The following is an 11,721-nucleotide window of genomic DNA, read 5'->3' as shown; positions in this document are numbered from 1 at the left end:
CGTGCAGGACCACAGCACACACGGACACTCACGAAGGGGGCATTGCGGGCAAGTGGTACAAAGGGATTATTGTGTTTTACAGATCATTATGCTGTTTACCCCAGTATATTTGGCTGTTTATTTGTTCTAGTGTGGCGTGGGTAGTTTTATTGCCAGCTGATTTGAAGTGTCTATTTGAGCTACACGCTGATGTGCTCCATTCCTACTGTGCAACGGGTGAGCCTCCTCTGGTGAGCCACCATGTTCACGTATGGACATAGACTAACACTTTGGGCTGTATATCCTATTTATATATTTTCTTTTCCCTGTCCGTCCAGCTGAGGATGCCTTCCTGTCTGCCATCATCAACTACACCAACAGCTCCACGGTGCACTTCAAGCTCTCCCCCACATACGTCCTGTACATGGCCTGCCGCTACGTCCTGGCCCCTCACTACCGGCCCGACCTGTCCCCTTCAGAGAGGACCCATAAGGTCATAGCCATCGTTAACAAGATGGTGAGCATGATGGAAGGAGTCATTCAGGTGGGTGCAACCTTTTTCATCTATTCTAACTTCAAACTCTCACTTTGTTTGTATACACAGAGGATACGTCTCATTTAAAGAAATCTCTTAAAAGCCTTTTGGTTGGTGACGGTTGTAGTGCCAGGCTGGAAGGGGATGTGGACTACAGGGATGGTGTTCCGGGGAAATGTGTTGAAGAGATGATTGAAAAGTGCTTGTTCGGTGAAGCTTCTGTTGTCATTGTTGTCACACCAAGTGTTAGGATGCATTAACACGTGTGTGCATGCCTCTATGTGCTGATCCCAAGGCACTTGACTACGAAAGCCAAGGTTTTATTAGTTCAGCTGGTAGCTAGCATGTAGTCTATTTCCCCTGGCATCTATTAATGACATGCAGTGGAATCAGGAAACCCAAACTAGGCTTGATGCGTCCATGCGGCAGATATGAGCCTGCTTTTGACGATGGACAACAAATAAAAGGGAGCAAGAACATCATGGAAAAAAAAAGGGAGAAAAGGGAAAAGAATCAAGGCTCAAACTAATCAACCAGTCCGTAGTAGTAGAAAGGACCAATTCAACTAATCAACCAGTCCGTAGTAGTAGAATGGACCAATTCAACTAATCGACCAGTCCGTAGTAGTAGAAAGGACCAATTCAACTAATCGACCAGTCCGTAGTAGTAGAAAGGACCAATTCAACTAATCAACCAGTCCGTAGTAGTAGAATGGACCAATTCAACTAATCGACCAGTCCGTAGTGGTAGAATGCCAGGGGGTTAATGGGTAATTTGTATCTTCACACTGGATGACAGCTGTCAAAGTGCTACCAGAATATAAATCATGTTTGAATATCCAAAACTAACTAATGATAATTCAGTCATCCTACACTTTCTGATGATACTGCTACCGGTTCCTAAATAGAAGTGTTGACGTGAAGAGTTGTCCACTTCTAGCGCCCTGGCATATATATTTCATCACTGGGATATTCAGACGGAATGTAACCTAGCCTGCTACCCGCAGTCCCCAACTATGCATAGATGTTAAAAAATTGTGATTTTTTTTTAACTTAAAACTTTTAATAATATCTGAATATTTGGGATCAGCCCTAGCTCTATTCACTCTAACCAAGTAGAATACACATTGATTTTTTTCACTTGCAACACAATCTTACAGGTGTTATCTTTCTTTTTAAACATATTAAAGCCCATACAGTTGTGGAGATAATAACAAACTGGGTATGTTATTTTGAGAAGAAACTCAGAAATAGGCCTTGTGATGAAGAGGTTAAACCCACCTATTAATGCTTCTTCTGTCCGATCAGCAGACATGGTTCATGTTCCAATTTAACATATTAATGAGCTCAAAAAAAAAGTACAGGGAACACGAGCTTGGCCCACTCTGCATTAATGTCGTTCAGATCGCATATGAGGACTTCGCAGGCTGTGGAGAAATGCAGTCCTCCATAGCCACGGAGCGCTGTCATCACAGCGAGGGCATCTTGTCGCAGGCTTACGGCATCGATAAGAGGACCAGTGTCAGCAGACTATTATTTAGACAGATTATTAGCAAATTTCAATCTGACAATTTAGAGAGATACAATTTTGAAAAAAAAAAAACCCTGCTTAGCGGAGAAAGTTGCCTTCACCACCGATACTTGGACAGCGTTGACTACGGAGTTGTACGTGACCGTGGCCGTTCACTTTTTCACTAACTGGGTTGTGCAGAGTTGCGCAATCCTGTAGACCCGCTCAATGCCAGAGAGGCACAGCGGAATACATGGTTAACGTCCATGCTCTATGCTCTGTGATATTTAGTTTATCATCATCAAATGCATTATTGGTGTGCTTCTGAGCACAACCTTTGCAATATGACAGGCGGGCTGCTGTCTTAAAGGACAGCGCAGACCATTTGAGCTCCGCAACTGCTGGAGCCGCAGGGCCAAAAAAAACAAACCAACAAAAAAAGTTGATAAATTTGGCGACTCATGACACGTCGACTCACAAAATACTGAGTCTTTAACATCCCTAGTGTGTGTGTGTGTGTGTGTGTGTGTGTGTGTGTGTGTGTGTGTGTGTGTATATGTGTGTGTATGTATGTATGTGTGTCATAGCGAGTGTCCATAATTAGTGGTGTTGATGTTTTTTCTCTCTGTCTGTGTGGACATGTGTTCTACTGTGCCCTCCTCCCTTCCACCTCTTCCTCTTCTCCCTTCATCCAGGAGATTCCTGAAGGGGACCAGGTAGGATAGCAACAACATGCTACTGCTGCTACAACCCTTGTCTCTCTGGCCCTGCCTCTGCCCCTCGCTATGGCACTCTGTCTGGCACTCTCCCTCTTTCTCTGTCTAACTCTTGTGGCTACATTGACCATTCTTTGCTTTGTTTGACTTCTTGGCCCATTTCTCTGTCCACTCTTGCTATCTCACTCTCTCTCTCTCCCCTTTTTGACGTGTTCTGTTGCTGCTGCTTATTTCCCTCCATTCTAACAGAAACAAAAATCCAAGCCAAATAATTCCTCCTCCTACAGCTGAAGCTACATCATTATCACCAACTATCAAACTATTTTATTCAGCTGCCTGGACCTGCCCGGTACTAAAACAACCTATACCTGCCCATTTATTACGTGAAAATTATTATAAGTCAAACCACAGGGACGTTGGGTAATGCATTACTTCCAATGTTTCTTGTTGCCTCAAATTAAAGCCAGGTGATTGCATGACCTAGCACTGTTTTCAGCCAATGAGACGGAGAGATTTAAATAACTGTTGTGCTGTGATGCAGTTGTCCCTGAGGTTAATTTAAATGTTTGGTTTACTGTTTAAACATTGTTTGTGACTCATACTGCGTTTGATTATAACTCAGAGGTCAGATGTTCAGACTTCTTCTAGGATAAATCTAATAAAACAAAAAAAAGAGCATAATTTTTTTTCTCAAGCCTCAGTGTAATTTGACGTCATTGTACATGGCCATCCAAATCAAATAGGGTGAGAAAATGTATACATTTTATAAGATTGCTTGAGTTTAAAACACATTTCTGCAACATTTTAGATTTGCTAATTGGTATGCTTTCAAAACATTCAGCACACCAATACAGTAGTCGAATATGACACTCTCCATTTTCGGACTTCAGACCTCTGTCCATAAATGAACGCTGTATCAGTCTTTCAATCCTGGCTTCCATAACATCATCTACTACTTCCTCTGAATAGCAAGAATGCGGATGAGGATTCCCTTCTCCTGGTTTTGCTTTGTTATTTTTGACTGTTGACTATTTTAATTTGCCTGTTTTGTTTAATAGGTCGGTGTCTTTGTCTGCTCTAGCATATTCCTGGGGGGGGGGGGGGGGGGATGCTTTGAGTTGGGGGCTGTGCTGGCCGAAACAGTGCCTTGCCGTGCGGCCCAGTAACACATTAACAGCAGGGAAAGGGGTCAAAACACATGATAACACTAGACCCCTTGTATGGGCTTATGCTGAAAAATACCAAAGAAGATGAACAAGAGGAGTTTCACCTCTTTATCTAGTCACTGGTCTTCTCCTGTTTTTGATGATAACGGCTTCTGAAGATTTTGGTGGGACACAGGTCTATCTGTGAAATTAACTACTGACGCTTCTGCCAAAAACAAACTAAACCCCAAATCTCTCTAACTTGCCTAATGCTGGCATCTTTTTGGACCACCTCTTCTCTTAACTATTCTTCCCAACCCTTCCCCATATTTCTGTTTCTCTGGCTGTGATTGGTGGATCCAGAAGCAGAAGAACATTGCGGGGGCCCTGGCGTTCTGGATGGCCAATGCCTCGGAGCTCTTGAATTTCGCCAAGCAGGACAAGGATCTGAGCCGGATCACACTGGACGGCCAGGACATCCTTGCCCACTTGGTGCAAATGGCTTTCAAGTAAGTAAATACACACATTGTTCAACTTTACAGAACAATCAAACTCGAACTACGGCTGAACATAACTATAAAACAGTATGGAGATAACATTTAGATTAATTGGTGGAATTAACAAAATCATGTTAAGGAAAAAGCTCTACCTAGAGAGGCCAGTAGTTGGACGTCATGAATGTTCAGGTTATTAACATAACCAGGATTTCCTGAGTAGGAACCACATATACAGCTGATGGGACATGATGGCGTGATGGCCCATAGTAAATGTTGACCTGATGTTGAAATGTTGCTCCACTTCTTCTTTTCGCCACTGAGCGCCTCCATGGCTACAGGAACTGTTCTGATCTATTACCTACGGGACAGTATCCAATCAGGCTACCAGTATGGTGGCGGCATCAGGGAAATACCAAACATATAAAATGTATATTGAAAAGCAGCCTATCAGGGACATCCAGAGCCCAGGGGATGTGAATGTATAGGGGGTGGTAAGAGATGAACTGAGGGTTCCAGTGACGTCACCACACCGAATGGCGGCTTAAACTAACTTCTCCCCCGGCAAAACGTTCATTTCGCCTCATTAAATTGCCAAATAACAAATTTCTCGACAACACATCTGAATAATGGGGCGAAGATGGGAAAGAAGAATGGACAAAAGAAAAATACTGCTACAGAGTCAAATAACGAAGAAAACCTGAATAGCTCTCCTGCACAGGTACACGATGAGGAAGCTAACGCCGAGCCACATGTGGCTAGCTTAGCAAAGGTTTTAGAGGAGATACAGAACAGTTAAATGATATCAAAGCTGAACTCACCAATGTCAATGCAAAGCTAGCGGAGGCAGAGATGCGAATTGAAAATGTGGAGGACCGTGTTCAAAAGGTGCTAGGCAAGATGATACAGGTGATGAATCAGCAGGAGAATAAACTGCTTGACCAAGAGGGAAGATCCCGACGGGAGAATCTAAGGATATATAATGTTCCCGAGGGAGCGGAGGGACCTTCTATGGTGGAGTTTGTGCAGAAGTTACTACGGGAAACTTTGGAGGCTCCCCCCACCACGGAGCTTGGTATTGAAAGTGCGCACGGGGCGTTGGCCCCTAGATCGTCCGGAGATAGAGGACAAGGTCAATAATAATCTGGCTTCTTTTAGGTTTAGCATCTAAAGTCGGCTTTACCTGATAGTATTAGGCCTTTTAATACCAATGACATGGCAGCGGAAAAAACGGTACTAGTTTATTCTAACTATTCTAGTAGTCCCAGTCCCCAATCCCATTTTACTAGATCGATTAACTTAAACATACTAGATACCATCTAGAGGGTACATCTAGAGAAAATAAGTCCATTCTTTTAGTGTCTCATTTCTCCTAGGACAAAATCACTGTAAGCCAAAGAGTCAGAAATAAATGAATTGATGTATTTATTTACCATCTCTTAACAAAATAAATTGTACATCATTCAATTTGCATCAAATGTGAGTAATCACCACAGACAATACAAAGCCAGCCATTTGCCAGAACCAGTAGCTCACACAACGTCTTATAAGTTATAAATGGAAACAAAAACAACCAATTTCAGGTCAAAAAGACAGGTCAAAGGTCAGATGTCAATATGTTGTGCTTGGTTTATATGACTCGGTCTATCCGTGAATAAATAAATAAATAACCCTAAACAATTGCATAAAAGAGAAGCTTCCGTGGATGTTGGATACTACTACTAATTCAGGTTTTTCTCTGGGAAAATTCAACCAAGTCCTGAAGGAGACAATATGCTTAAACATGAAACTGAATGACATGAAAGGACGAAGTGTGTGTGTGTGTGTGTGTGTGTGTGTGTGTGTGTGTGTGTGTGTGTGTGTGTGTGTGTGTGTGTGTGTGTGTGTGTGTGTGTGTGTGTGTGTGTGTGTGTGTGTGTGTGTGTGTGAGTGAGAGATAATGAATCACTACATGGGTATTATTCTCAGAGCCTTATCTAGACACACAACAAGGCGTTTTGGAAACCAATAGTTTTCGCTTAGCATGCTAGCGCTAGTGAGCTCAATTACGTTGCTAAATGAAGCAAAATCTTTCAACACTGTCGTTTTCAAAAGAATGAGCTTACACATAAATAACTTACTTACCTCACACTCTGTGGAGGCCGAAACCTCCTCCACACGTGTTATAGAGCCTCTAGAGTTGCATCCATCCATCCGGTATCCAGCACACACATTGGAAGCTCCTGTTTTGTGTTGCAGTAAAATGCGCCCGTAAGGGAACGACCGCTATGTGAAAGTAGCGGTCTGTTTTTTTTTTTGTTTTTTTTGGCCTGGTCGTAGGGATGGCCAGAGTGGCAACTTTTGAGAAGCTTTTTCAAATTTGTACTATTCAGGTAACAATGATGAGGACACACAGAAGTTATGATCAATTCTGTTGAAATGTTTGACACTAAAAACCAATAAAAAAATTAATTACAAAATAGGCGAACTGAGGTAAAACTACCCATCATAGGTATTGTATAGAGATGTGGAAGAAGAGGGCTCATGAAACAGAACAGGGCTCACATCAGGAGTCATGGAATGTCTGTTAACCAGCGTGGGGAGCTTCAGCTAGTTGAAGGTGGGGAGGGGGGGTGCTGTCCTGTAGTACGTGTCGGTACTGTACAGTGGCTAGCCTACATACTAAATCCCAGAGTAACAGCGATGGTTAATAGAAACCACATGTGACCATGTAGGAAGTCAGACCTGTCAAGCTAACCGGCCAAGTGGAAACCGACAAGGAAAATTAGCCTCAGCACAACTGCTAACGTGCGCAAATGTTTTTTGGTGTCTTAAATGAAAGCACGGTTCCTCCATTGTTGAAGTGCATGATGGGAGAGAGGAACATTGGAGCCTAGAACGCATGTATTTTATGAGAGTATCTTGGTTCAAAAGTGAAAACACATTTTTGTAACGCAATAATGGTATTGCACATGTCAAAGGTTGTTGTGTGCCGTTTCTGTCCAGGTATTTGGTGCATTGCCTCCAGGCTGACCTGAACAACTACATGCCAGCCTTTCTGGACGACCCGGAAGAACACAACCCACAGAGACCCAAGATAGGTGTGCACAACAATCATTCTGCCCGCTTCCTCTCACTCCTACTGGCTCACCTCTTCCTCTCGCTCCTACTGGCTCACCTCTTCCTCTCACTCCTACTGGCTCACCTCTTCCTCTCGCTCCTACTGGCTCACCTCTTCCTCTCGCTCCTACTGGCTCACCTCTTCCTCTCACTCCTACTGGCTCACCTCTTCCTCTCACTCCTACTGGCTCACCTCTTCCTCTCACTCCTACTGGCTCACCTCTTCCTCTCGCTCCTACTGGCTCACCTCTTCCTCTCGCTCCTACTGGCTCACCTCTTCCTCTTCAACACAATCTCGTTCTGCCTCATCCCCTCGTCAGTTTAACTATGCACTAATGTCTAAGCATGTCTTCCCCCACAGAGGACGTGTTGCACACACTGACGGGTGCCATGTCACTGCTGCGGCGTTGCCGTGTCAACGCAGCCCTTACCATCCAGCTGTTCTCACAGCTCTTCCACTTCATCAACATGTGGCTGTTCAACAAGCTTGTGACAGAGGCCGATTCGGGACTGTGCTCCCACTACTGGGGAGCCATCTTGCGCCAGCAGCTCAGCCACATTGAGGCCTGGGCCGAGAAGCAGGGCTTGGAGCTGGCTGCCGACTGCCACCTCAGCCGCATAGTGCAGGTACTGCAGAGGGGGAGTGGGGGGGAGTGGGCACATAGTGCAGGTACTGCAGGGGGGGAGTGGGCACATAGTGCAGGTACTGCAGGGGGGGGAGTGGGCACATAGTGCAGGTACTGCAGGGGGGGAGTGGGCACATAGATGCAGATAGGAGGTTCTGGGTAAGGGGTCGGGTAACAGAGGGGCCGGGTACCAGAGGGGCGAGTGTGCTGTGGTAGGGGGGTAAACAAAGTTTCCTATGCATCCTAAAAAACGTTGTGGTTCTCCAGTCTGAGAACAACTGTAACATGATAATATATTGGACCTCAGAAAGGTCGTAAGAGATTTTTGAACTATGCAAAGTAGTGACATTAGTAGTCACAGTAGTCATTGTTGCACAAAGCATTGTGCATAATATTCAATCTCCATATATAGAGGCAATTGTAAATAGTAGATCAATACACACATGAACTACCTAGCCTAAGTAAACAAAAAGTTATCGAAAGATAATGAAAAATTGAAAAGGTTGTGCTTAGCGGGAACTGTGAGAATGGAGATTCAGTATCTCTGAAGTGTAGCTTGGTAGGTTGTGTTTTGTTATTGTTCATTGTTCATGTGTCTTGCCAGGCGACCACCCTGCTGACCATGGACAAGTATTCCATGCAGGACGTTCAGAACATCCACAACACCTGCTTCAAACTGAACTCCCTGCAGCTCAACGCCCTCATGACCAACTACCACTGTGCCCCTGATGAGCCTTATATACCGCCTGTAAGACACACACGCACACACAGCGCCTGTGAGACGCACGCACACACAGCGCCTGTAAGACACACACAAACACACACACCGCCTGTGCGACACACACACACAAACACACACACACACCGCCTGTGCGACACATACACCACCTGTGACACACACGCGCACAGACATACAGACACTCTTAACACTCTTAACACTATTACATTTATTTTTATACAATGTCACTAAACCGGGAGCCCGGATTGGAGCTGCTTCGTACTTTTCTCTTCTTCCTGGATTTCTCTCTGCTTTCCACAATTCTCTTGATATTCCGGATATGTCCAAATAAATTAATGCAGTATTTAATCCACGCGAAGGGTCAGCATTACGGAGTTGGTAGCCTCACCGGCCACCTTTGATAAGTTGTAAACAAAACACTGTGACTCCCGCTGCATATTTTTGCATTACATCCTGCCCCCTACACGCTAAACCCAGGCGCCAGCCCGCACCTTAAATATACCAAGTATCTCCAATATGTGTGATCAAGTCTGATGCGTCTTATTTCCGGTTGTGTTGTTGCATTTTTTTAAAGTCCTGGTCATCTTCATTCTCTGGAGTTCATTCTGACTTCATGTTGGAAATGCCTACTACATACATACGTACATACATAAGCCTTACAGTATATACTGCCTGTAGCCCACACACTCTCTGTTATATATACTTACTTGCATACATACTGATAAACCTTACATCCCACCTGTAAGACTAACTCAGTCACTCAACCTGTGCTGTTTAGACATTGTTGGAGTCAATATGAAATTCAAATGATTTGGATGCCTACTTTGAATATCAGGAGTAAACATTGAGGTTACATGTCAACATCACGCATCAACTATGAATATTTATCAATATCACGCATCAACAGACCAATATGCCCTCTATTCAGGACCACCAGGGTTTACCCGGGACATGTATCGACCCCTGCTCTTTATTGGATTTGAACATGATGGTAATCTGAACTATGATTTGTGCTTGGCACCAGGAGCTTATTGACCATGTGGTGGCAGTGGCGGAGAACACGGCCGACGAGTTAGCACGTAGCGACGGGCGTGAGGTCCAGCTGGAGGAGGACCCCGACCTGCAGCTGCCCTTCCTGCTGCCAGAGGACGGCTACTCCTGTGACGTGGTGCGCAACGTGCCCAACGGCTTCCAGGAGTTCCTGGAGCCCCTGGTGCAGAGAGGTGAATGTTGCCCTGGCGACCCAGACCTTTGGCCGTTCAGAATGTGCTCTCTAAAGTTAACCTGAAACGTCTTCTATATTCTGGCTGTCCACTTGGTTTGCAACATTTCGTAACATGTGTAGAAAACACTTAACACAAGAAAACACAAGATGTGCTTTTTATACATTTCATGACGTTTTTTGTTGCACTTCTTTACATCTGTGAAAAACATTACATTTTCACATCTTTGCCACCCTCTATGCCTGCCTCCTTATCTGGCAGGAATGTGGTTGGTATGTAAGGTTCTCAGGTGGACCGCCAGCCCTCTCTGTTGACTTAAGACAGGAGATAGAGGAACAAGGACAGATAGAGAGGTTGTTTTTCAAAGAATACTCGTACAGCCAGTGGCTCTCCACTGGGCGTAGGTACAACATGAATGGAGTGACTGTACAGTAGTGTGTGGTCAGATGCTCATGAAGTAACACTACTGGTATGTGCTTGTTCTAGGGTTCTGTCGCCTGACCGCCCACCCCCGCTCCCCGGGCACCTGGACCATTCACTTCGAAGGAGCCGACTCTGAGAGTCACTTTGTGGCGCCAGACACCTCCGACATGGTAGGTGATTAGAAATCATACAGAGAATGTTGGCTTGATGTGTCGTAGTTGAAGGACTAATATGGGCGTTTTTTAGCCGGTGCCTAGACAGGTTGACACTAAGCCTCTGGGGCCACGGAGACCTTCAAATATACCTTAGGAAATACAGAACTTGAATGACCAAATTAACATTCATGGTAAAAGTGAGTAAGTTGTTATGTTATTGTATAGTAGAAGGCCCCCAATTCTCCCCCTTTCCCTAGATTTGAGCCCTAACCCTAGATTTTGCGTGTTCCCGTGAAGGGGTAGGGTGACCCAATACTTAAGGGAGCAAGGGGGAGTGCTGTTTTTCCCTTAAAATCAACCCTTGAACGCTAGCCAGCTCGTGAGCTGACTAGCATCTAAGGGCACTCAAAGCAAGTGTTCTTGTTAAGGGGAGAGGAATGGGACTGGGCCCATGTTTTTATCTCTATGCACATATTCCCTAGCAAGACCAGCATGCCCCCTGCAGGAAGCATGTGGCTCATATTGATGCCTGTGCTCCTGACCGCCCCGGCCCCGCCGGCCCCGGCCCCGCCCCACTGGCCCCGCCCCACTGGCCCCACCGGCCCTACCCCACTTGTCTTTGGACTTGGTTGTTGAACAGACGTGTCACTGGACCAAGGATCAAGCAGATCTTGTTTGTGGACCAAGTTGTGACAGAAGTTGTGACAGAACAAAGATCTGTTCCTCCGCTCAACACGTCTGCTGCCTCTTCCCTTTCAGTCGATGAAGAAGGAGCCGGAGGTCGTCACGGTGACCCTGAAGAAGCACAACGGCATGGGCCTGAGCATCGTTGCAGCCAAGGTAGTGTGTGTGTGTGTGTGTGCGTGCGTGCGTGCGCGCGCGCTCACTCAGTAAAATAGTGACGGGTAGTGGGCTATGTATGGCTCATTAAAATGCTGTATTCTTTCTAAAACAAGAAAGAGCATGTTTTAAATTTGAGTTTCTAAAAATAAACCAGAGCTTTGGTATGTCCTGTTGCTGGTGTGGGTCCAAAGTCCCAGTGCTGCAGGGTTGAACTGTGAGGCCAAACGCACTACGA

General features: G+C 45.2%; 1 protein-coding gene across 1 annotated transcript; it reads left to right on the top strand.

The window, feature by feature from the left end:
* Positions 1-317: 317 nt before the first annotated feature.
* On the top strand, positions 318-11,483 carry LOC311375936 (afadin-like; the record flags this gene model as incomplete). The annotated part of the gene is made up of 9 exons (XM_084490942.1): positions 318-523; positions 2,719-2,739; positions 4,248-4,393; positions 7,364-7,458; positions 7,839-8,104; positions 8,708-8,851; positions 9,867-10,065; positions 10,552-10,658; positions 11,403-11,483. Coding segments are annotated over 9 exons (1,265 nt in total), but the record flags the coding sequence as incomplete, so codon positions are not given.
* Between the last annotated feature and the right edge of the window lie 238 nt (positions 11,484-11,721).

Source organism: Micromesistius poutassou (assembly GCF_964030765.1).
Source record: "Micromesistius poutassou genome assembly, contig: SCAFFOLD_6104, whole genome shotgun sequence".
In the NCBI taxonomy this organism is placed as follows: domain Eukaryota; kingdom Metazoa; phylum Chordata; class Actinopteri; order Gadiformes; family Gadidae; genus Micromesistius; species Micromesistius poutassou.
This window is presented reverse-complemented; position numbering and strand designations above follow the sequence as displayed.